The 25,437-nt window shown below is 46.9% G+C and overlaps 3 protein-coding genes and 1 non-coding gene across 6 annotated transcripts in view; all 4 read right to left on the bottom strand.

Annotated features, from left to right (window-relative positions):
• cadm3 (cell adhesion molecule 3) overlaps nucleotides 1-8,363 on the bottom strand; it is a 67,454-nt gene extending 59,091 nt beyond the window's left edge. For both annotated transcript variants that reach the window (XM_088428673.1, XM_088428674.1), the window contains exons 1-2: nucleotides 8,137-8,363; nucleotides 4,270-4,432 (exon numbers count right to left, since the gene is read on the bottom strand). In XM_088428673.1, the coding sequence (XP_088284799.1) occupies nucleotides 4,270-4,336 (67 nt within the window). In that variant the 5' untranslated portion in view covers nucleotides 4,337-4,432; nucleotides 8,137-8,363. The remainder of the gene's footprint in view (nucleotides 1-4,269; nucleotides 4,433-8,136) is intronic.
• Nucleotides 8,364-10,922: 2,559 nt separating this feature from the next.
• On the bottom strand, nucleotides 10,923-10,996 carry trnar-ucu (transfer RNA arginine (anticodon UCU)). The gene has a single exon. It is a non-coding gene; the product is annotated as a tRNA-Arg (tRNA).
• A 4,040-nt stretch (nucleotides 10,997-15,036) lies between these two features.
• sdhc (succinate dehydrogenase complex, subunit C, integral membrane protein) lies at nucleotides 15,037-20,926 on the bottom strand. 2 transcript variants are annotated; one of them, XM_088430434.1, is made up of 6 exons: nucleotides 20,869-20,926; nucleotides 19,675-19,737; nucleotides 19,494-19,595; nucleotides 18,849-18,910; nucleotides 16,912-17,075; nucleotides 15,037-15,230 (listed from the first exon to the last, which is right to left on the bottom strand). In XM_088430434.1, the coding sequence occupies exons 1-6, from the start codon at nucleotides 20,883-20,885 to the stop codon at nucleotides 15,123-15,125; spliced, it is 516 nt and encodes a 171-aa protein (XP_088286560.1). In that variant the 5' UTR covers nucleotides 20,886-20,926; the 3' UTR covers nucleotides 15,037-15,122. The 2 variants fall into 2 exon arrangements, with proteins under 2 accessions (XP_088286560.1, XP_088286561.1); XM_088430435.1 differs by lacking the exon at nucleotides 20,869-20,926 and adding an exon at nucleotides 20,289-20,728.
• A 1,170-nt stretch (nucleotides 20,927-22,096) lies between these two features.
• Nucleotides 22,097-25,437, bottom strand: part of atp1a2a (ATPase Na+/K+ transporting subunit alpha 2a) — a 29,076-nt gene continuing 25,735 nt past the window's right edge. The window contains exons 22-24 of the mRNA XM_088428918.1: nucleotides 25,271-25,372; nucleotides 25,068-25,159; nucleotides 22,097-22,378 (exon numbers count right to left, since the gene is read on the bottom strand). Of these exons, the coding sequence (XP_088285044.1) occupies nucleotides 22,350-22,378; nucleotides 25,068-25,159; nucleotides 25,271-25,372 (223 nt within the window). The 3' untranslated portion in view covers nucleotides 22,097-22,349. The remainder of the gene's footprint in view (nucleotides 22,379-25,067; nucleotides 25,160-25,270; nucleotides 25,373-25,437) is intronic.

The following is a 25,437-nucleotide window of genomic DNA, read 5'->3' as shown; positions in this document are numbered from 1 at the left end:
CTCGCGTTTAGAAGACACTTTTGCATTCGGTCGCACCCAATGGGGCGGGGGCCGTTTGCCGGATCCCGCCTCGGGTTCCGAGACGACCCGCTAGTTTGAGATTGCTCGGCATCTGGCAGAAAAGCAATTACGGCTCCCGTTTGCGGCGGCCCTTGAAAAAAGGTGAGGCGTCTGATGGATTAAAAGCACCTGCTAGGATTTCTTTTTTTTTTCCGCCGCAGCCGGAAATTCCGTTTTTATCATCGCGCTCCTTCGCAAACAAACGCACGTCGTAATAATAATAATAGCTTGGCGTCACATGGACGCCGATCGCTAAAAGCCGCTCGGGCACGGGGAAGGACCCGTAAATAGCTGGAAGTGCCGCTCAAATCAAAAGGTGGCACTTGAACACAAAAACGTGACTAACTAACGCAAATTCCGATTGTTAACCTTGGGAGGAATATAAAAAAAATGGGCGGACGGACGCGTGAACGATCTGGACTCACAGACGGACAATAGCGCCTTCTCTTAGGTCTCACGTTCAGCCATCGATTTGCTGAGCCCGGCTTTCTCCCTCTCCGTAATACATAAGATTGAATAATTTATGCTAAGTAGATCTTTGTGCTTCGGGACCCTTTTAGCGTGGAGACTCCATTATAATGCCCTTCTTAGCCACCGCGCCCTTATCCTCCTCCTCTCCCTCAGCGCTCTGCGGCGGCGTGACCGACTGAAGACCGATCGGCCTGCGCAATCTCCGACGGCCAGAGACCAAGCACAACAAGCTGAGCTGAGGCTTTTTTCCATTTGTCACCGGCGGAAGTAGCAAGAGAGCGGCTTGGCCTTGATATTTTGCTCCCTTGGATCCAAAAGGGATTCGGGATCAGGATCGGACTTTACCGTCTTTAAGCTATGAAAATCCCACGAAAGCGTAACAAATTAGGTTTCCGCTAATGAGATCCCGCAGATTTAGAAGAGCAAATTTGCCCCTTGTACCGTCTCCTGCTAACAGATTTTGTAGGAGAGGCCCATTTTAGAACGCTAACCCCTAACATATCTGTGAAGAAGAAATTTGACCCCGAACTTTGCGTTTGCGTGTGCTTGCTCCTCCTAACAATAACCCAAATAGCATGCGGTTACACGAGGGAAATGCAGGTTCAAGTCGGTAAGATGAGAACCAAATAGGTTCTTCTGGAACCAAATAGGTCATTTTGTGGCTCTAACCATTCCCTGACCACTCTCTCGCTCCCTCCGGGCGGAGGGTGACGGAGAGGGAGGGGGGGGGGCATCCGCCACCGTTCCCCTTTGGTTGGCTCGTCTGCTGAAACGTTGGCGCGCGTCCCGGGCGCGAGGCTCCCCCGAGGAACCCGCCGTCTCCGTCGCCGAGTCGGCGGCGAGCGGGACCGGGGCGGACGATTCATTGCGGCTATTTATTGCGGCGCTCCGACAAATTCCCGTACTTAAGGTGATGAAGAAAAGAAGCAAGTTTAACTCTGATTAATGTCTGCCCGCGGTGCGAACGGGGGCGGATGTTCTCATTTCCCGCCAGACGCGTCATCGCATTTGATCTAGTGTAAGTAATATTAGCATCTGTCTCCGGTGAGATGGCACATTTAGCGACAAAAAAAGCTCTTAAATACAAAGTCGGACAAATATGAGAATGGCGACGGCAGCCGCACAAAGGAGAAATGGCCGTTCTGCCGAGCCGGCCGCTTCCTTTGATCGAAGAGCTTTAAGATTCCTTCCCCCCGACCGACCGCCGAATATGGATCTTCTCGCCCCGCCCCCGGGCGCACAATGACTCGCCTTGGCAGACGAGGTCACGCGAAAGAGCGCTAAAGGCCAACCTTGGCAAAGATTGCCCACCCGTACGCTTCCATCAAAGGCCACGCTCGCCCGAATGCCGGTAAGTAAGGAGGAGTGCGCGGCCCGGCCCCCTTGGCCCGCCGTTTCTAAGCTACTATCTACCGCGTGCATAATTCATAAACCGGCGGACCCGGCTGTTGCGGCGGAGTACAGTCAAAGTGTGGGCGCACGCGTTGTGAAAACCCCTCGGCAATTCAAAAAGTGGAGCTCGGCCACTCGGGTCAAGCGCGGGAGCGATGGCGTAACCGTACGGGGCCTTCCGGCTCCTTTCGAGCTGGCCGCGGGCGGCCGGGGGGGGGTATCCTTCCAAAGTGGCGGCGCGCTCGCTACTGTAAGACACGCCCGTCTCTCTGCTTTATTTGGAGTGCAAACACACTTTTGTTATTACTGTAGACACCCGCACGACAAGAAAGTGGGGAGCCGCAGCCAAAGGGAGCCTGACACTTTTTGACAGCATATCTTCATATGATTTGGCCATTTCTTTCTCTCTTTTGTTTGTGCTGGATGGTTTTGCTTGGAACTTGCGCAACACGTTTCGTATGTTTACGTACGCCGTGGCGAAAAGTGAAACATTTCTGGCGCAAATAGGATTTGGCCGGAGGGGATCTGCACAGTAAGATGTCGGGCTCACGGCCGTAAGGTTTGGCTTGACTGCCGTCTGAAAGGTACAGGCAAATAAATGGCGGCACCGGCGTCAGGGCTGCACTTTTTCCAAAGAGGCTAAACTGTAATCCGCGCGCTACAAGCACAATAATAAACACGTCGCTCAACCAAGTGTCAATCAAAGGGGAGCGGGGCGCCATGTTTGATAGTGTGCCGCGGCGCGTACTCCGCCTTTTGTTTTTTGGTGGCCGACAGAGCGCGGACGGCTCCGCCGCCAGCTCTCCTTGACTATCAAATGGGTCCAACGCCCTCGGGTTTCTTCCTTGGCGCGCTCTACCGCTCCGTCGGGATGGGCGACAATCCGCCTAGCGGTTTGTTTGGATTTTTGCATAAAATGCTGAAACGTGAGCTGTGAGCACGCACACACACACACACACACACACACACACACACACACACACACAAAAATAACCACCCTCCCCCAAATCAGGAAAAACACACGCAGGAGTTGACGCAACACTCCAATTCAGTTCAATTCTTCTCAAATAAACCGGAGCAAGCAAGCGTTTGCCACCAGTTCTTTTTTCTTTTAGGGCCCCATTACAATGGAAATACAGCAACTCAAAAATTGCGTGGATCATTTTAACAAAGTAGAGTCAAAAAATATGAGTTTACTTTCAATCAACACCTACGGTTCAAACACGGTACCTGAATGTACAAGGGTTTACTTGTCAATTATGTTCCATTTCAATAGTATATCAGCAACTACATATTTGACAAAGAAACCCCCCATGACTAGATGAGGACTAGCCCAGGAATGAGCTGTCAAAAATCTGCGCCGCGGTACATAAAGCAGTTCGGCTAATTGGGAAGCATACCATGTGATATTTTGTCCAAACCTCATAACAATACTTACAATCCCAAAGTGAAGCATATTAAATAATGGAAACGTGGCCAAAGGGAAACGTGCCATTTTACTACCGCGACCAGATCTCCGATAAAATATTGCCCCAAAACGAGCCGGTACGGAGTTGCGCTAGCCCGCGGCGCGCGGGTACCGAACCGAACCGAACCGCGAGCACTGCGAGCACTGCGCGCACGCATAACCATCAATTCGCTGGATGATTTGGCCTCGGCTTTCAAACGGCCAAAAGCATGCCAAGCATACCGCAGCGTTGTCACGATGACGTTTTCTTCCGCTCGCTCGGGTACGGAGCTTAACCGCACTTTAGCAAGGCGCGCTAAGCGATGAGATGACAAGACTTCCCCAAATACAAACGCGAGTTCCCGTTTAGAAGTGGCGCCCATACTTTTGGCCTTCACTTTTGGGGGAAAAGGTGCGTCTTCTATCAGGGAATTGCAGTCGTTTTTAAGTTCCCGTTTAGAAGTGGCGCCCATACTTTTGGCCTTGATTTTTGGGGGAAAGGGTGCGTCTTATATTCGGGAATTACAGTCATCTTTAAGTTACCTTTTGCGGGACGCACCCGTACCTTTGCCAATCATCTTTGTCAAGAAAACAAAATAAAGCGCGTCTTGTATTTGGGGAATTACGGTCTAACGTCGAGCAAAAGCCAATGATAAAAAGGAGGCCAAAGGTCCCTGCGTGTGTTTCCATGGACACACACATGCCTCATATGTGGTGGGCTCAACTGGGGGTGTTAGGAGTGTCCCACGTGGTTAGTTCCACTCCAGCGCTCCCCTTGTTTTAATACAGCAAAGCCACGAAAAGCCTCAACGAGATAAGAGGCGGAGCAAGAGAAAAAGCGGGATGCGGAGGCCAGATCCCGCCCCGGCAGGGGTCGGGGTCCGGGGGGGGCTACTCACCAAAGACGACGTCGCCGCAGACCGCAGAGAGCAGCGTCGTTACGCCGACAATCCATAACGGAGCCATGCTCGATCGCTTGGAAATCTTCCGACCGGAGGGCGGGGCGGGGGGAGGGGGGAGTTCGCAGGACGAGGCGAGGGGCGGGGTCTGGACGGAGGTTACCTGCAGAAAAACGTCAGGGCGGTTATTGCTTTCCTACCGTCCCCTTGCCTTTTCCCCCATCAATAAAGCGCCCGGCGCGTGCATCGATCGGCTTGTGTCGTAACGCGCTCCAGGAAGGGAGTGAGGATTTAAGGGGGGGGGGGGCATATTGCCGCTAATGAGCGGGGAGGAGGAGAGCAAATGCGGGGTTCCGGGGGGGCGGGGCTGACTGAGAGCGAAACAACGCTGGTGAACCACAAGTGCGTTAGTTTACCTTACCGCTTGGAGAAAAAAAAAACGGTTGGAATAAGACACTGAAGCAAGATTTATTACAAGCGGCTGAGGCATGGCCACTGGGTACGCTAACGTTAGCGCGGATATTTCTGCTTGTTGTTTCTTCAGAGGAACAGGGTCAATAGGGAGTGGCCAAGCGCTGGAGGGGCGAGCTGCGCTGGAAACGCATCCGTCGCCAGCTGCGCAAAGGAGACCCTTTTTTTTCAAGCGGTTGTTTCAATGACTTTGTTTTTACTTAAAGGGAAACCTGACTTATTAGCCATTTCGGGCAGTAAAACGTTGATATATTTCATTTGCTAGATTTCAAGAAAGTAAAAAGGGCTTATAACAAGAAATAGATTCTATTTTAGGAAATAACTCTCGCGTGGCAAAAATAAATCCCTAAAAAAAGCTCACTTCACGATCTTCACTCACTTCACGATTAAATCTGGCATTTTGCTCTTCAGATTGTTTTACTCAAAACATTCATATTTTTCTCATATTATAAAAAGGTGATTTTGAATGATCTTCCATCCACAATTAATAGCTTTAAAGAACAAACATTTCCACTTGCAAATGACATGAAGTACGGCCTCGCCTGCGTTCTGGCTTCGGTCACGTGACGTTCGCGAGCTCAGTCATGATTGGTTCTTACGTGAGCTCTGATTACATGTGATGTCATTTTCAATGGACAGCAAGAGGCAAAATGCATTTCAAAAGGTATTCATCGTACGTCAAATCAATTCCGGGCAAACAAATAAGTTGAGCATCCCTTTGAGTGACGCGTACTCTTAATCAAAAAGGCATTTTGGCCACCATATCCACCTCCCAGGCGAAAAGCCTCAGTAAAAGCCTGCAAAACACCCATTTGGAGCCTGAGCATCCGCCTTTAGTTAGAATACAGCTTGTTCTACATGACCTGCTGCTAATTGCGCGCCTTCACCACAGGGCGGGTGAGCGTTCAAAAGTCGCTGGTCGCACTGGAAAGCATCGATAGAGCGAGCATTGCGGTGGAAAATGCTCAATGGTGAAGCGTGCGGTGGAAAATAGCATCGGCCAAGTAACGGCAAGTGAGAAACGCGCGGCATCAATAGCGAGCCGCGCAGTGGGAAAAGCGCGGATCTGCCGTGCGGTGGAAGAGCGCCAATAGCCGAGCGCGCGCTGAAAAATGGGTCAGCCCCAGCTAGGATGACCATCCGCGCGGCCGAAAAGGGATCGGCGCGCACTGGCGATTGCAAGTTGTCCACGTGTGAAAAAGCCGTCTTCGGCCTTGAGAGATATCGGAATCGTGTCGCCCCAAAACAATAAAAGCAGAGACGCGTGCGGGAAAACAAGAACAAGAAAAAGCAGAACTGGAGTTGACCTGCGGAGAGAACATCGCCAAAGGCTAACCGGTTGGAAAAGCCTCCAGGCTACTTCCTGCTAGGCTGCTAAGCAACCACTTCCAAGTACGGGCAAGCCGGCATCTGACCGTTGTCATCCCTACGCCCTGGCCTGCGGTGAACACTAAAGAAAAGCGAGCGCGCTGTCAAAAGGCCTTGAAGGCATCGGGGGAGCGAGGCTCACGGACGCGGCGCAAAGAGGCAAACGGCGCGGCCGAAAAGGCTCGCCGCTGAGCCCTGCCTGCCTTGGACCGAGCCCGTGCTTCTCAAATAGCACTTTGATGCGCTAGGTTATTTGTTTATCTATTTCCCCATTTAGACTCGCCTTTAACCTGTATAAATGCTGTCAAAAAGTGTTTAAAAATGATGGAAAGTTGGCTTATTTGGTGTTTTCCTGAAAACGATACAGTTTTAGGTATCCCTATACAATTTTTAGAGATCATCTTGTTTATGGTCGGTATGGCGAGTGGGGAAATGTTTTAGTTGAGAAACACTGGACTAGGCGGTCATTTGGAGTAAGATGGCTGCCAAAAAGACGCAAGATAAATCGTACAATCATTCAATTTTCATCAAATAGGTTTTTATATGGAGGGTTTGCGTCACCCTTGACTAACCTTGGCTTACCTAATATAAGCCGCACTGCAGTGCCAACTGTGACCACTGGAAGGCAGTGTTTGCACCCTTCCAACACAGATATTACTGACACGCCATTTACAGTAAGGAATGGAAGTCCATCTTTCATATGATAGACGCACGCCCATATTGAGACATACTTATATAAAGACGAGTGAAAAGGCTAAATATATGGGCCCTCTAGAGCAGGGGTGGGCAATTCCGGGCCTCGGTGTCCTGCGTGTTTTCCCCTTTTTCTCTCAAACACACCTGATTCAAATGATTAGGATTATTTTCAAGCTCCAGCAGAGCTTGGCGATGAGCTAATGCTTTCAAGTGGGGAGAGAAAACTGGAAAAGGTGCAGGACACGGGCCTGCCCAAGCCCTGTTCTAGAGGGTTCCTTTTCCCATAACGCTTGGCTCAAAAAGAGTCCAAATCAGAGACCGATTTTAAAAAAGGGGCACCGACAACATACAAATGATAAAAGACCGCTGGAAAACTTTGCACTTTAGCCAGAAACTTGGAGTCATTTGGCGGGCCACATAAATTAGCGCGGCGGCCGGATCTGGCCCTCGGGTCTTGACTTTCACACCCGTAGGAGCTGTTGGAAAGTTGGGAGCCTGGACTGCCAATCACAGCTAAGAGTGAGCCATGCAAAAACGTCTAGTGAGTGATTGGGTGGGGGGGGGGGGCATCAAAGCAAGCGCTGAAAAGGGCTTAATTCGCGGGACGGCATCCACGGAGTGGCATCTGAGCATCACGTGGAGCGAAAGGCACCAACTTCAAAAAAAGAAAGAAAAAAAAAACATCAGTCACACCCTAAAGCGGCGTAGAAAGCAAGTGTGAATCGTGCAGCGAAAAGCGAAAAGCGGGGCACGCGTGTTTCCAAGTCGTCAGAAGTGACGCTGGCTAACTCATTTGACGGAAAAGCAGCACGCAGGTGCACCTGTCACACACAACAGGACGCTGTTCGCGCGCGCGTCCGAAAATAGCAGAGCGCACGCACGCTCCTCGTCGCCGAGCCGAGCCGAGCCGAGCCGAGCGAAGCGAAGGGAAGGGAAGGGAGCGTCGCCTGCGGGACGGGCGGACGGTTAGGGCGGGGAACCGGCGGGGTTGGGGGTTGGGGGGGGTTGCGGTGAGGACTGCTCGATTATTGCAACGCACTTCTGCACGTCATAACAATAATGGCCGACCATAACAACGCACCGGAATGATGATGAAGGCACTTTCGGGCAAAAATTGCGAGCCTTTTGCAAGCAAACAACACACGGAAGAAAACAAAGGGATTATGTTGATGATGATCATCTCGCATAACAGATTAGCGCGCGCGCGCACCGTTGAGGGGACCGCGCTCCCCGTGCACGCGCGCGCGTGCATTCCCGCAGACGCGTGACAGGTGCCCCCGCTATCCCGCGCCCAGAAAAAGGAAAAATAGTCTAGCAAGTGTGCACACGCACCGTTAACGTTCCACCTCCCGCTGTCTCCACTTAGGTCCGCTGCTGGCCGGCTGGCTGGCTGGCTTTCTCCCTCTTTTTAGCCGTCTTCTTCTCCTACTCCGCTCTTCTTTTGCCTGCCCCTTCTTCTTCTCTTTTACCTCCTTCTTGAGTGTTGTTGTTCTTTTGGTAAGCCCTTTTCACGCGCTTCTCTGCACACGGCTGCCGCTCACTGCAGCAAACACGGTCTGGGCTGGATGGAGAGGGAGGGAGGGAGGGAGGGAGGGAGGGACGAGCGAGAAGAGGAGGGAGGGCGGGAGGGAGAGGGAGGGAGGGAGGGGATTTTAATAGCATTTGGCCCACAACGGGAACAGAGCGGGCCGGGCCAAAGCCAAGGGAAGCAAAAGGAAGGCGGATTGTTTGTGTGCGTCCGCAGCGTCATAAACCATGCATGTATCAATGAAGTAGGCGCAATTGAAAACCCAACCTGAGGCCTCCCACCATTATTTTGGCACCCATATTTTAGTTTGGAGTTCAAACCTTTCGTGCGCTTTATATTTGAAAGCGGCAACCCCCCCCCCCCTCCGACCGCCTTAGGTGGGATTGGCTGCGCGGACCGTTCCTGTGTGCCCTGCGATTGGCTGGCAACCAGTTGAGGATGACCCCCGCCTACCGCCCGGAAGCAGCTGGGATAGGCACCGGCGAGCCTGCGGCCCCGGTGACAATACGTGGCTACGGAAAACCAACGCGTGGATGATAATAATCATCACCATAAATGGAAAGAAGACTCATCGACGTTCTCCCCTGGGGAAGTGGCGTCGCGCTTCCCAAGCATTCGCGGGCACTAAATGCTGAATTTGCATGTCGTCCGTCCCGTTTGGGAACGAGGATGGAGGGTGGCGTGGTGGCTTGTTCGACTTGCCAGAGAGGATTAAGGATTAGTTTTAGTGGCGGATTAAGTGTGTGCGCATGTGGACGTGTGTGACGTGACGCGGTTGAGTTCGACACGGACGGCTGTAGCCTCAAGCGATGACCAAAAAACTCCAAGCGTTCGTCATAAAAACGCCTTACGTAAAAGTCACATTCAAGTGCATTTTCCTTCAGTTGAATTTTGCGTCTGGGAATTTCCGGTGGCACACGAGTGCAAATTACAAGAAGAAAAAAAAAATCAAAAATAAAGAAATAAAAACATTATACCGAACGAGAAAACTCACACAGGTTAAAAAAAAAAGATCAGAAAAATCGTCAGAAAGAAAAGGCAAAAATGCATTACAAAAAACATTACACAAAATTAATCATCATAAAACAAACACTGCAAAAGATGAAAAAAAACACAAGTCAAAAATCTTGAACAAAAAATAGACAATAATCCCCCCAAAATCAAGCACATTACAAGATGAAATACAACGGCAAAATCAAATCTCCAACAAAAAAGCAAAACAAAACAATCGCAAACAAGACAAAACAACAGCATACCTTGGTAAAATGGCAAAAAAACACAATTATTCACAGACACATACACATTACAAAGACAAATACAACATCAAATAAAAAAAAGAGGAAACAAAACAAAAACAAAATCAGCATAGGTCCCCAAATATAGGACGCACCTCTATATGGGACGCACCCTTAATTTGGGGGCCGAATTCTGTTTTTTTTTTTATGTATAAGGACGCCCTACAAGTTTGGCAACAATGTCAAAAATAGCAAAAGAAATTTCATCTTTCTAAATTCTACATATCTGTAAATTCTACATTTGTTGCTGGTGAAGTGTGTTTCCCACATTACGAGCGGTCAGCGAACGCCTCGCCAGCGGAACACTGAATGCGCCCCAGGCAGTTGGTTTTCCTTTTCCTCGCGACGCAGCTGGAGTTGCCATAAAGTTACGCGCGATCGGCGTTACGCCAAGTTTGGGATCGTTTCTATTCGCCAAAGACGGCGATGAATAAACCCGCCGAGCAGAACACCTTTCCGTCTTCTCTAACCGGTGCGCGCGGCTCCATACCTCCGATCGGCCGGAGACATGGTCACTTTGACACGATCCTCTCCGTTGGAAAATACTCCGGCGTGCGAACTGGGACCAACTCGGACGGCGGTTCAGCCCGCTCGCTTCTTGAATTGGAAAATGATGCCGTAACGCCAGCTGCCGTTAGCTGCAACAAGCACTGGCTGGAACTGCACTAAACCGGGTTTAAGAAAAGCAAAACACCCCCAAAAAAAAAACGATATTTCAAAGTAAAGCGCATTTGGCCGCCGGCGTTGGCTACCGACCTACAGTAGCCTTAATGTCAGGGGTGTCCCAAGTCGGTCGTCGGGGGCCGCTGTCCTGCATGTTATCCAGGTTTCTTTTCCTGACGCACCCGATTCGAATGATCAGGATCGTTATCAGGTTTCTGCCGATGAGCCGATCGTTTGAATCAGGAGGCGTCAGGAAAAGAAACCTGGAAAACATGCAGGACAGCGGCCCCCGAGGACCGACCCCTGCTTTATGTTCAAATGGGGGTTGGGGAGATAGGAATGGCGCGCACTTATGACGGGCAACACGCGCGCACGAACACACACAAAGGCTGAAGTGTGAACGCCGCACCGGAGTGGCTTTTAATAAATCACAAATTAGCATATTAAAGCGAGCGTAACCTTTCCTTGGAGAAATTCTCATCGGGCGTAAATCTTGAAAAGAAAAGCAGTCACGTCTCACACAAAGCCTCCTCGCCCGTGGACGGCTCCCGTCCGCTAAAGCTATAAATAGAAATGGGCGCTGGGTCTTCTTTTCCCCCCCGTAACGTTTTCAAAAATGCCACGCACACGATCATCTCTGCCGGGACTCGAACCCGGAGCCTCTGGATTAGAAGTCCAGCGCGCTATTCCATTGCGCCACAGAGACTCAGGCACCATTGGCAGTGTAAACGGGGGGTTTATACTCCGCCCACTCCATCCCCTCCTCCTGCATCCCTCAGCATCAGGACCACAACCTAGAGTCAGAGCGTTGCCGGCGCCGGCTGACAGGGGGTGCTGAAGAGGCGGATTCATTGCGTGCGAGTGGCTGCCTGGCGGGCGCATTTGCAAACAAAAATAAACAGTCTACCTTAGATTAGCTTTTTTTTTTATGTATGTAATGATTGATTTATTTTACAAAAGAGTGGCGCTAAGGAATCTATTATTTTGGGCAGTTAAGTACTATTTTAGATATTCAAGTACTGTAGTAACTTACTTAACTCTAACTACTAACTAAGCGTTAGAGTACTCGATTTCTTTAGTAAGTGATTGGTACCAGTCATTTTTAGACACTCTAAACTACCGCTTGAAAAAAATATATATATAAACAATATAAATATAAATGATACAAATAAATGAATTAAATTGAATGTCTGGACTCTTAAAAAATTATAAATATCCCTTTGGCATTGAACGAGTAAGTACTAAAGTAATAGTGATCAATTATTATATCTAACTGTACTCTTTTTTTTTTTGCCAAACACTAGAAAAAAAAGAAGTAAATATAATTGAATGTCTGGATTCATAAAATTGAGTTTGAGACGTAAAAATGCATCGTCGGCGTTGAATGATTTAAGTGGACTTTTGACTTATTGAAAAAAACTATTTTGTAGCCCTTTAAGGCTTCTACCGCTGTACGGTAATTTGAAGCACATCACAAAAAGACCAAATATAATTCCGTGTTTGTGTGACAAACATGCCTTAATGGGTATTATTTCCAATCAATTTGAAATCGAGTTTGCTTTGCGTTTCGTGCTCCTGGAAGGCAAAACGTCAACGTTGCGCCTTCATTACGTTGACTTGGCAACAATAAAGGCAGCAGTAAGTGGGAGGAGAGCTTGCTGCGGCCTTAAGTAACACAATCAAAAAAACACTAAGGACAACACACGCTGCCAGTCGCTGTGTAATTATTGTACATTAATTGCGTATTGCAGGAGCTTTTTTTTCTTCAAGCTGCCGTGTCCAAAATGTGAGCCGACAGGCCAGCCGCCACCGCGCAGATAAAGCAATTTGCTAGAAGCTAACTGGCTCCGCGGCTGCCTGCGCGCACGCGTGCGTGTGCGCGCGCGCGTGTTTCTGGACCAGCAACACATCTAAACCGACACAAGATTGGAAACTATAGCCTGCGGAAAACAAATAACACTCACAAGATAACGTCTTTCTACCTGCTCTGAGGTTTGGGGAGAGATTTGTCTTAAATTATTCACTCAAATCTACGAGTCAATCCGTCTTTTCCTTTTCATGATAGGTCAAAGTCCGCAGGAAAAATGAGCCACGCAGGTTTTTTTTCACGTTACGAATGGGAATGCTAAGTTTCTTCATCCCCTTTGTGGCATTTTTCTCGCTTTGCGGTTTTAGGTTTATGTTTTCACCTGTGCTTTTATACGCATTAGCTAAGAAGCGTCGGTTTCTATTGGCCGCCATACGACGATTTCTCCTTGCCGTCCCAACTCCGGAACGGATTAATTATGGCGGGGGTCCACCGTATTAACGTAAGTAATCTATCTTTTAACTGTATTACCGCACAATAAACTCATCAGAGAAATGTGTTCACGTTTCCTTCCAGAAACACTTCGGGAACGGTCTAAAATAACAGATGTAATCTGACAAGTGCGCAAAAAGTCTCAGAGCTTTAGTTCAAGCGTTGCTTTCGCTACCTAGCTATCAATCATCAATCAATCAAAGTAAATCAAGCTCGGCGCAGCCTTGGGTGACAGCCTGAAATGGGCTCTCCTCAAACAAGTGATTGTTCTGTCTTTCTGTCAGGCGTTGCCTTCCACGACAGTCTGAGGTTGTCTCGCAAAGCACATCCTAATTCTGTCCGGTGTTGCCTTCGGGGACAGTCTCATATCAGATTTCTTCATACAACCGAGTTGGTACTGCGACAGTCCTGAAACGTTCAGTACAATTGTCTGTCAGAAAAGTTTCAAGACTCATAAGAAAGGATGCGTTCCCGACAAATTCAAAATCGGACCAAAACGTGGTTCCTTTAAGATAATAGAACATTTCGTACCTTGACTTTTTCAGTGCCATGGACAAGAATTCTCATCTTGCTGACTTCCTTGACAAACGCTTCACTTGATAGTAAGCCAATTGATGGGCGTAATGATGAACTGTTATGGTTTGACGCCAATGTTGCTCATGCTGGGGGGGCAAAATGCACGCAATCAGCTTCAATCAGCTCGCAATCAGGCAAAAGTATGTTGAAGACATACTGTGGATGATGGCGCTTCCGAGGGAAGTAAAGCCAGTGCCTGCCGCAGCTAACAGCAGCTGGTGTAAGCTGAGGTTGTTACGGCATTATTTTAAAAAAGAAGCGAGCAGACTGAACTACCGTCCGAGGCCGTCATTGTTCACGCGCAGGAATATTAGTCAAAAGGAGTCATCATGTACAAGTTATGACGTCTCCAGTCAACGTGCCAACCACTCGAGCTAACTCACTGCCCTTGGCGTGTTTGCGCGCGCGCACATATGCAAGTTGTTACTTTGCCGTCAAAAACACAATTTCATTGTTTTTGTTCATAGATGAAAGGAAAAAAAATATCATAAAAGTCATTGCTGTTTCACAAAGCCCGTTTTTTCCTTATTTCAACCAAAATGGTTTGGGGTCACTCAAATGACCCTTTTTCAAGCAGTGCTTACTAAAGAAGGAAATAAGGTAGAAGCATACATTTATTTTCTAATTAAGAAACAAATCTTTCATACGATACCGGCCATGTTTACGCAGACATAGCACAGGATATTCTGTCCGCCCGGAAAGACGGGTGCAGATGCTTAAAAAGGGCCGGTGCTCTCGGGGTCGCCTTTTTGCGCAACGATCGGCGCCGAAAGGGTTCGTGGCCAAGTGTAGAAGAAAAAAAACTATTAGGGTTATGTGATATTTATATAAGCCCGCAAACCGCTGCATTTCTATTGCTTTCTCCAAATCCCCAACGGCGTTTGAGCGCGTGCTTCTCAGTCAAGGCGGCGCAGCAAAGCAAAGAACGGGAGCGAGTCCTTATGCGAGCCGCCACCCGGCCCGGGGCGGGAGAGCGGGAGAGCGGGAGAGCGAGAGAGCGAGAGAGCGAGAGCGGCCGGCCACACGGCCGACCGGCTAACACGCACCGCTTCACTTACACCTAACCCTAAAAAAAAAAACAAACAACTCTCAAGCTCCCATTCTGCATCAGACGCGGCCCGCGCAAGCTAAAATCTCAATGGCCGTCCGCCTCACGCACATGCGCACACCCGGCGTTTAGGAAAAGTAATTAAAGACGCTAACGTCAGAGAGCAAAAAAAGGACACCTTATGTAAGAGGAGACATTTGAAAAGGTTAAGTGAGGCTATCTGCAGCTTTTATGAAAGCACATTTAACATTTTTCTAAACAGCTCACCTCCCATAAATGGGATCACAAGGAGGCTCAAAACTGCGTGACGGTAATTGGAAGAAACGCCGCAGTAAAATTTGCTCCTGTTTTTGCGGCCAAAAACTAAATAGTGGTTGGACTCCACTCTTTCAAATCGCTGGTCGCAGAGCCGTTTGGGGAAATACCAAAGATATTTTTACTCTTTCAAAGCTTGGCTTTTAAAAGGACTATTTTTACATTTGTAATAATAAGAGTAAAAATAAATATAACATGAAAATATTCGTTTTTAAGATACAAACATGTGAGGTCCTAAAATTTTACAAAAAAATCCCCGGAAAATTTTCAATTTGGAACTGAAACCGCCAAAGGTTTAAGAAACGAAAGATAAAATAAGAAAAAATATACCGTGATCCGTTCTCAGCAAATCAGGCTTGTGTCCCCAAAATACTGCTACTCACTCCGCGTGTTGAAAATGGCCTAAATCGGACAAATACAGAGCTCAGACATTCACCTACGCAAGAAAAGTCGCGTGGTTAAGTAAAAAAGTGACAACGCAGTTGTTTTCTTTTTTACACACAACATATACATGGAGACGTCTTTATTTTTGGAATCATAACATATACACAAAAGCAAAATTCCCACAGTGCACTGGGCCCGGGCAGAGCGGGCTCAGAGGAGAGCGGCGGCGGCGATGGCGGCGACGACGGACAGGCCGATCACGGCGTAGCCGCTGCGGTACACCTGGGGAATTTTGAAGCCTTTGCCCAGATCCCACCACTTACATGACAAAAGAAAAAGAGAAGAAAAAGGAGTGACAGAGAGGGAGAACAAAAAGACAGTTGAGCATGGTGAGAATGTTTTCATCATACAAGCTCCAAAGTCCAGTTGGATCACGTGCAGCTGAAAACACAGTTTGCTTTTTTTTATTTAGTTAGTTTTTTTGTGCTGTGACTGTGAAGAGAAGAAGGTGAAAAGAGAGGAAAGGTAAAAAGTGACATTGACTATTTTATTGTTTTTGTCTTTTGTCCAGATTGTGTGTAGTGTACATACGACAAAACGGAGAGGCGCACACAACACACAACAGCGTTCATTTTCATGACCTCCGTGGAAGTCGATGCGGGTTATTTCCGAGCAAAACGAGAAGTCCAAAAAATACCACAGGGGAAACGTTTTGGGTTTTTTCCCTGACAATGTCATTGTTGTTTGTCAATGAGCAAAGCGTGTTGGTTCTTTACGGCCAAATAATTTGCCTGTTGATATAGTGGAACGTTTCCAAAACAGCTATCTGTATTTTTAAATGATTTCCTAGGAAGATGTAATCGACAAGCCGATTTTGTTCAAAATCAGCCGTCGGACAGTGTATTTGAAATGCGACACGTTCAAAGTACAGTCGAGTGAAAATATGGGTAAAACAGAAAGCAAACTGCCTTACAGATATTGAGGTATTCACAGAAAAGAGTCCGAGCCACGGACACACAAAAGATCAAACCGACTGGTAAAAATAGAGGGCAAATTTGCAGTACCCCCATTTTGCTCCAGTGCGGATGCTTTTATTGAAACGAGGCGTTATCCGCCTCGTGCGGCTACTCTGCCGCGCTGGAAGATAGCGCGCCATTTTAATAAGAATTCAACAAAAACACTCAGCGCGCCATTCAAGCTTTGGGTGCGTCACAAGAGCAATTGATCAAAGCGTCTGCCTTTTTCACTATTAAGAGAGAGATACAAATGTGTGGAGGGATAGACGAGTGTCTGGAAAAATACAACTTCATGATACAAAGATAGCCTTTTCTTTCTTTCTTTCCTTCTCCCCGCCCCCCTCCTCAGGCAAGCATATGAACGAGCAGGAGAATCTCATGTTGCGTTGAAATCAAATTGGGATTTTGAGATTTCAGCATTTGTTTTGCTTCTTTTACATGCCGAGTCATTTTCGTAACACGGAGAAAAAAAGCCTGCGGAGAAGCCACGTATCTCCAGGTTTCACTGCATTTGATAAATGACTTGACAACTCCACAATATTTCCCCTTTTGAATGAGGCCGACGCGGGCTCAATTATGCAAGGGCGCAGCTCTGTATCAGCTATAGAAAACGCGTGCACGGATCTCACACCTAACTTTGAAAATTGTTCTCGCCTGCCGCGTTCGAGTTACGGGTAGAATTTCAAAGGGGATAACTTCATTCTGTTAAGTATTTCGGTATTTGTCGATTCATTTATTCCTCAGGCATTCAGAATTTAGGTTTGGAATACGCGTGCGATGAAATGTCGGGAGACGTTGGCCTCCGTCAAATGACGGCGAAGACTTATCCGATCCTTTTTGAAACCGCCCTAACGTTTCCGAAAACATTTAGTCACGTTGTCGAAACGGAGCAATGTGTGTAAACTGTTCAAGGGGACAAATGAAGTCCTGCCCCTTTTCAATAGGGCTGGGACCTAGAAAGAGTAAGCAGAGCCTCCACCTACCAAATGGCGGATCCCGTTGAAGGTGTGGTAGGACACGGGGAAGGCCAGGCCCACCTTGGCCAGGCCGATGAGGAAGGGGCCGGCGGACAGCGAGTGGACCAGGTCCAGGTAGTGCGGGTAACTTCCGGGCAAAAGCAGAGCGGCGGCGGCGAAGGCGGAAATGGCTGCGAGGAGGAATTAGGCCGACGCTTTATTGATCCTGATACAATCGTGTGCTGTATAAACAAGTCATTGAGCAAGGAAATGAGCCACAAATCGATACATGTCACGCTGTGATATTCTTCTTGGCGAGATCTATGCAGAAAAAATACAGCGCTTGTGTCAATATGTCAAATAGATTTTTTTTCTTTTGCAGTAGGCGCGCTGGGGACACATTGGAAAGAAAACTAAAGCAAACGCATGCAGAGCGCTCATATTTTTCAAATTGGATTTCCCGAAGGAATAAAAGGACGCGATAGTCCAGGACGACAGTATGATTTTCAAGGAAAATATATATCGCCGGCGCAGGATAGGTTCTATTTTGAACACCCCACATTGCCTTTAGGTGCGTTTGCGAGTGCGAATGGTTGTTTGTGGACGCGGGCCCCGCCGTTGGGTGCCAACTACTTTCGGGTGTACCCCACCTATTGCCCAAAGACAGCTGGGATAGGCTCCAGCACACTTGGGAGGTTAATGGAAGATCGCAGCTACGTTTCTAAAGGAACAAACTAAAAATCCAAGTCTTTTTCTTCAGATTTCATTCAAGATTTGTTGTCGTAAGATTTATGATGCCATAATTTTAGTTGTATAAGGTAGTGAATAAGTAAAAATATCTTATTTTTCAAAAGTATTTGTTCAAAAATAACGAAGGCATTAATGAGAAAAAAAGTTAGGGCTTTATTACAGACTATCTGATCTAAGAGTTGGACTTTTTTTTGGTATTAGGTGGAAAAACCAAAAGGGAAAGGCGTCACAAAATCAATCCGCGACGCTCCGATGTCATTCTCGTTGAAGGAACAGACTTCAGATGTTTTCATCAAAGGCTATTTTGTGCGTGTTTGCGCTTTGATGGCCAGACGAGCGCTCGGAGAGCGAATTTGTCTCTCCAATTGGCAGATGAGCCGGGTGACCTTTTCCAGATTCCATCAGCATGCAAATCAAAAGAAATCAACGCCCTACTGCCCTTGGTGCGCAACCACACGCCGTTTTAGTCAGCGGCGTGGTTCCGCATGCAAACAAATCCAAGAAAAATTATTTTGACCGCGCTTGCAGTGGCGATCGATAGCCAAGGCAGCTGGGAGGCGCTCGAGGGGTTGAACTTTTTACGTCAATTTGGGAGTGGTATTAATTTTTTTATTTTTTAAGCAATTCCGTATTTCTCAAAGTACACATCGACCCCCCCCCCTTTTTTTTTTAACTTCAATTTGGGTGAATTTTACAAAAATGTGAGTATAAGTCTACCCCTGTCCAATTAAAAGACACACCGCGCGTTACTAAAATGACAAAATTCCGCTACTTTTAGAGGCATTTCTACATCGTGTATTGAGTAACATACTGTCGCGGTTATGGGGGGCGGAAACGAAACTAATGTCGCAAGAGTAAAAACGTTTTGAAGTTTCAATGCTTTATTTTTTGACACAGCTGAATATTCATTTGTTTAAAAGTCATCATCCCTTCCTGTCATGGAAAATAAGCTCTCCTCTCCTCCCGATTTGGTGTGCAAGTGCTGTCAAATGGATGCATACTATATCGAATCATATAATCATTTTAAGCATTGTAAATGACATATTACTCATTTCACATTCAAATGAATGTCATTCAATCACATACGTGGAAACAATTGACCTGTTTTGAGTTACGGCGGTTATAAGTCGAACGTTGAGAATGAGGGTAAAAAAGCTCGACTCGAACTCTGAGAGATACCGCGAGAAGAGAATGAAGCAAAAACAATGCGCTACCTCCACTGAGGCCCACTCCGGTTCCTCTGTGTGTGATGGACATCATCATGGGGACAGACCATCTGGGAGAAAATCAGCACAAAAAAGGTTAATACCGCTTTCGATGAAACAGACGGTAGCACTTTTAAAACCGCTGTATCTTCAAAAAAAAAAAAAAAAAAAAAGACGCAACGAATAAATATTTGGACCGTGCACCATTCAGCTGTGACTCAAAAGGGGATTTGAGTGAGCTTTTAATCGACTGTTTGGCACTACGGTCAATGAAGCCCATCTCGGCACAGTACCGGTAAATTTGGCCAAAATGCAGAGCGAGACCCTGGTTAAAAAAAAGGTCATTTTAAAGACAACCACATTTCTCTCTTTAAAAAAGTACTTAATGAATGGAATTGAGGCTTTTATTTTTTTTTTTACCGTAGACATTAGATTAATAAAAAGTGCCCTCACATATTGGTTAAACCCAACAAAAGACATTGCATAACTAGCTTAAATACCACAATCAATTAACCATTGCAAAGACTTTTTGTAAACACCCCATCCAGTATTCTCCCAGTTGAAAAAAAACCTCCATTTAGCTCATTTACCATTTTCAAAAAGACAAATCAATCAAAGTAATTCTATTTATCGCTCAACTCGAAATTGACATACTTGTAAATGGTGATGTGAGGTGACATAGGTCGGTTCAATCTGTTATTTTTGGCCCAAAACTTGTTCATCTCCTCCTTGGCGGTGGTTCCCATTGGAGCAACACTGTAGCCAGAAAATGCATTACAGCCATTGATATCCTTTATTGGATGTCGCACATGCATTTGCTTGAGTGTTTACATACTGCCTGGCATAGTGGACGCTACACTGCCTTTTGGGAACGCACAACCCTTGACGGGCCAATGACCTGGAGACAAGAGACAAGTGTTACAATCACACTTTAAAATAGTGAGCAGGAAACAAAACGGCAGACTTTGGTCGGTATGCGCGGCCGTTGCTTTTTGAGCCTTTTCGATGAGTGTTTTTAGAGCAACTGTGATTGCTGTTCAATTTCATGGGTGAAACCGCTTTTAAGAACAGAGGGACTGCAAGAAATGGAACTAAAACGGAAAGCATTAAATGAAAATGGAAAGCTTCCTGTGTCTTCACGGGCAAGATTTCGATGGTTAGAACTCTTCAAACGATTGCTATTCAATTTAATGTTGTTCTGCTAAACAACAGCTAACGGCACATAACCTGTCACGTGATATCTGAATATGACCTGTATGAACGTCTGATCTGCGTGCTCAAGAGATAAATAACTAATCAGCGGTGTCCAAAGTACAGTCACTCGCACTTTTTTCTTATCACCTTTTCTCCTTCCATACATCAAAAGTCATGTTTCACCATCCTTGCTTCTATCGTTTTTGCAACCCGTGTAAAATGGCATACTTCCTTCCATCTTACATGCTTAGTCACCTTTTGCCATACCATCCTTGTTTCTTTCTTTCCACAATTGCTGCCTCCCTTCTGTGGTTCCAAAGTCCACACCGCCCTTCACCTCTTTTGGAATCAATCAACAAGCGCAAGCCTACTTGATCCACCTTCGTCCAAGTACAGTTTTTGCGCGTTTATTAAATCAAAGCGGAATCGTGTCCAAGCGTCCGTCTTGGCAGGTGAGGCTAGCTGGATGAGTTCACTCAAGGACGAACCGCTCGGAAGTAAACACAAAATTAACTCTTAACGTCAACAACTACAAGCAGATAGCCCACGCGCGATGGCACAAAACAACCAAGATACTCAATCAGAAAACATCGTCGATACTTGTACAAGCAACAATTCACACTTTGATAAAACGCTAACGTTGTTGGCGGTAGCCCGCTAGCTGTAAAGTCGGGGTAATTTCTCCCCTGGATTAAGACGACGAGCACGTCAGAACACTCCAACTCCACTATAACGACGCTATGCTACTAACATGTCTTCCGGCCCTTTTGCTACGGACAAAAACATCGATAAAACTCAACCGAGCACCAAAATCGTGTATTGCAAACGTACTGACCTTAGTAGCAGCGCCATGTTTGATGTACGCTAAACGGAAGTGACGCAAAGCGAGGACGTGACGTTATTTGTTGTGATTATCGTTGCGGTTCTGTTCGAACGGTTGTTTTTCAGCCTCTTCACTTTTTACATCATAAACCGGGCTAGTAATAATAACAATAATAACAATTTTTACTTTGTAATATGGCGCCCACTGGATATAAAGTGAAATAAAGCACGACTATTACAATGCACTTTAACATTTTTTTGTGGTACAGTACAAAAACGTTGAATTTTTAAGGTTTCAAGAAATTGGCTTGTACTAAAGTTGTAGTTTAGAAATGTATGATTGATTAGATGAGAATGCCTCATAAAATTATATTTTTTCTTAAAACCCTTCAAATGTTTTCCCAGAACCACAAAATCTAAAAATAAATAAAACAAATATATTCCCGTAGTATCAATATTTTTTTCTCTCGTTGGTATGCCACTTTTTTAAAAAAAAGGGAAAAAATAACATTCTGCTCCTTTCCTGCTGTCCATCACTAAAGCAAAAAAAGGAAAAAATGAACAAAAGAAAGGACACAAGGATGTTGGAAGGGAAGGAAAATTGTTGAAAGGGAAGAAAAGGGGGTAAGGGAAAAATAGAGTAGGAGGAAGGACAGAAGGAGAAATGCTGGGAGGGAGGAAGTTATGATGAATGCAGTTTGGAGAGGAGGAGGACGACGGAAGGAAGAACAGAGTTGGAAGGTGAAAACGTATGAAAAAATGAAATGAGACATGGATAAATAAAGTGCGGAGAGTGACAAGGATATTACTAAAGGAAGGGTGGATGTGCAGAAAGAAGGAAAGAAACCCGGAGGTCGAGCAGCTTTCGTGTTTGACCAAGTTTATGCTTGTGTGTAGTGTCTATGCCGAAAGACCACAATTAATAAACGAGTCATACGGAATACATTTCCGTGTTCTCTAACCGCTGTACTTTTAGTTGAATCAGCTGGAGGCATCACCGCTTTTACATCATCCTCTCCCTTTTGGTACCATTCCTGAGTGCGAACAAGGACGGACTCGGACGTTGGTTCAGTATGCCCGCTTCTTTTATCGAAAATAACAAGCTCAGTTAACACAAGCCGCCATTAGCCGCAACAGGCACTTGACGTCAACAGCCAAATGACTTCCCCGTCCACTAGCTCGTCCCATTACAAACACATTTTCATACGTAAAAGGAATGAGGCAGTTTATGTGTCATTTGTTTTATTTGGCAAGCAATCCCCAGTCAAACAGACCCCCATACATTGATGATTCCCAGTGTATCCAAGGCTTTGAGAATTTGTACAAACATAATCAAAAGCCTGTAATCAGAGGTGATTATTAGCATCTGATCATTTTACATTCTAATCGTAGTTGTCATCCGATCCATGCAAATATTGCCACGGAGAGACAAACACAGCCGCTCACTCGCTCACTCATTCACTCTTTGGCTTTGACGCTGACGTCTGGTGAATGTTAATAGTACGTCTCCTGCTCCACCCAGCCTGCAAGACGAGAAACGCAGAGGAGGCAGCTGAGGCGTCAAAACAAAAGCAAAAAGAAAAAAGAAAAAAAGAAGCCGCCTTCATATCCTTTTCGGTATTCACCGATGGCGCTTTTTGTTTCTGCAAATGAATGAGCTCGTAACTCTCCAGACGCGCCGATCAGCCGGCCGTGACACGCGCATTAACAGAGAAGATTAACTGTCAGCATCAATTGTTATTGTGACCCGCGCCGTCACGGGGCCCGCAAATTTTGATCCATTGTCGAGCGTCTTCCTAACTCTTCATCGGGCGCCGCCTAATTTCCTCTCTCGTTATTTGGCTCCCCGTGCCATTGACAAACGTAATCTGTTTCCCGCGGCGGCCCAGATTACTACGTAAACACGGCCGGCAGGCAAACGTCGGTCGAGTCAGTGCAGGATTTCGCTTTTTTTTTCCCCGACCACTCTAACAATCAGATGGCATCAAAGCCGCCGGCGGAGATCAACGCTTGGTTTGCTCCGCTTTGTGGAGCAGAGATAACCGCAGTTTTGTGCCTTATGGCGACTCATCTAAATAAAAAAGCCCAACGAGTGTTAAATGGTCATTTCGAACTAAATGGCAGATTTCCTGGCTTTTCCGGAATAGCTTCTTGAGACTTTTCGGTGAGGGGTACTCACGATAGACGTTACTGCAGTACTGTACTAAATATTTACCATAATGATGGTAGTGTTGCTTTATCCGTAAAAAGCGTCTCAAAATGCCTCTTTGAATGTTAAGGGTTGCCGACCCCCGGTCTAGAATCAAATTGGGTCGCTCAAATAAAAAAAAAGCACACTTTCATTTCTTTTGGAATATTTGCCCGAGGCCTATTTTTAGCAGCTAACAAATTTCAGGTCGCTAACCGCAATGACATAAAAAGCATGGGGCTAACATGAACATAGCACGGGTTCCCCCGGCATCGTTGGAGAAGGCCCGCACGGAGAGCCCTCCGTGGTTTATTGCGTGATTTGTAGTTTTACAACAATTACAAAATATGAGAGTAACGTGGTACGGTCGCAGTAAAAACAGCCATCGTTTTAATACGGTGAATAAAGCGTCCTTCAAAGACAGATTAAAAGCGTCTTTGAGCTATTTCCAATTGAGTGCCGTTAGCTACGGCTCAAAAGGGCCTCGTAGATAATTATTAGTGACAAGGGACATAAGCTATTTTTGTATTCGCGCTCGGAAAAGTACTTGTCAGCAACGGCGTCGGCTGGCTCACCCTCTCGTCTATTTATTTTCATAGCCATGCAAATTGTGTCATTTGCATCTTTTTCCCTCGCAACTTGGATCGTCGGCGTTTTCGCTTTGTATTGATATTGCCTGGAATATTGTCACTCCAGAGTTATTATGAAGTCCATATTTTATTCATGAGGGGACCCTCGGCCGGCCCCGCGCCAGGAAAGCTACGTGTCTGAGTGCTGAATAATTCTCCCGGCGTGCCGGGCCGCCGCAGTATTTGAACTGATTACCGTTTGTCTCGCGCTTTTGATTCCGGACAAAATGGCACTCGACGCCTTTGCTTGGGAACTCGGTATTGTGAACACGTACGGATCAAGCCGGCGTCCAACTTGCGCTTTCGCGTTCCGTTCCGAGGCGTCCGACTCGGCCCGCCGCGTTAGCCGCCGCGCGGTGATGAAAACTCAAGATGTTTGCTGCTTTCTAGAAAGAGGGCTCGGAGCCTCGCTGAATGCGCTCGGCTATGTGTTGAAAAAGAAAGTTTGTACCCAAAAGAGACCTTGTTACACCTCCATACTGCGTTTAGGAGATGAATGGGCATGGGAAAGAATTGGGTTTTAATCAACATATTTCACACGCTTTATTTACGCGCGTCTACTTCGTCCCCATTGACCGGGAAAACGGGGGATTACTGTATGAGTAAAGCGGGCATTCTTGCCCATTTCCAAAGGTTGATTCTTCCCGTCCGATTCTCCTAGAGCATACGCGTGGAACTCCAGTTTTACGATTTTCTTTCCTCAAGACAGCGCCTGATTCCAAAGATTAGCTCATCGGTACCTCCACAAGAGCTTGAAAATGACCCTAATCATTTGAATCGGGTGTGTTTGAGAGAGAAACATCCAAAACATGCAGGACATTGGCCCTGAGGACTGGAGTTCAACACCCATGTCCTGGAAAAAACACTTTCCTAAAGGGTTAGAATGGGCAAACTCTCAAGGACGGCCAGCGAGACCCCCCATAAAACAACAACTTGTGTTTTTGTCACGATAGATATTGCTTGAAAATGTTACGATCCTCTTCAGAAGGATGCCTTGAAATGATCCTACGCTGATGGCTTCGAATCAAGCGTCAGACTTTTTATGAGTTTTCCGTCTCGGATTGACGAGCGCGCGTCTACTCCTGAAAGACACGCCTACCGAATTTCACGTCGTTATGTGAAGCTGGCTTCACATTCAAATAATACAGCCGCAACCAAAAGAAAGCAATTTGAAAAGGTCCTCCCGATCGCCGGCCGATATCTCTTGATACGTCAGCGTGTTTATTTTCTCCGACGATGAAAACGGCGAGGGAGACCCGCCGCAACAGACGTCGCCGAGTCTCTCGGCTCCCGACGCGCGAGTCCAAAGCGATTTAGTCTTCGGTCGCTTTATGCGCAAGACAAAGACGTCGGGAAGGCGTTTCGTCTCGCCGGCTGGCTAATAGGCGCACTTACCTCCGGGGTTCCTCCGCAGAATTAATTTACGGACTTCGTCGTAGACGAAGATCAGAAGGCTGTAGGGGAAGGCGCAGAACCACCAGCCGATCCTGTAACGAGGAAGACCACTTCATTCCAAGTCGACGACGAAACGACAGCGGAGGTTAAAGGCAAAATCGCGGTTGAGTGGGGGCGCGGTATTTTCAAGCGGGTGAGCTTACTTGAGCGGGTACATGCGCAGGGCCACGTCCATTCCGGGGCAGTAGGAGAGAAACGCGGCCAGGGCCGTCTCGATGAACAGGCCGAAGATCAGGATCCGGTTCCTGCGGACGCGGGGCCGCAGCGCCACATTATCCGACGGGGATCTCTGCCGAGGCTTTAAAAACCG

The sequence above is a fragment of the Hippichthys cyanospilos genome, chromosome 12 (genome assembly GCF_059441005.1).
Source record: "Hippichthys cyanospilos isolate Australia breed blue-spotted pipefish chromosome 12, RoL_Hcya_1.0, whole genome shotgun sequence".
NCBI lineage: Eukaryota > Metazoa > Chordata > Actinopteri > Syngnathiformes > Syngnathidae > Hippichthys > Hippichthys cyanospilos.
The sequence above is the reverse complement of the archived record's forward strand: the minus strand, read 5'-3'. Positions and strand labels throughout refer to the sequence as shown.

Excerpts from the sequence above, each read along its gene's own strand:
- sdhc (XM_088430434.1), bottom strand. Across the intron at positions 17,076-18,848 it reads CGGAGTGGGCCTCAGTGGAG|CCATTTCCGCCTTCGCCGCC; the intron begins GTAGCGCATTGT and ends TCCTCCTCGCAG. Across the intron at positions 15,231-16,911 it reads TCAACGGGATCCGCCATTTG|TGGTGGGATCTGGGCAAAGG; the intron begins GTAGGTGGAGGC and ends TTGTCATGTAAG.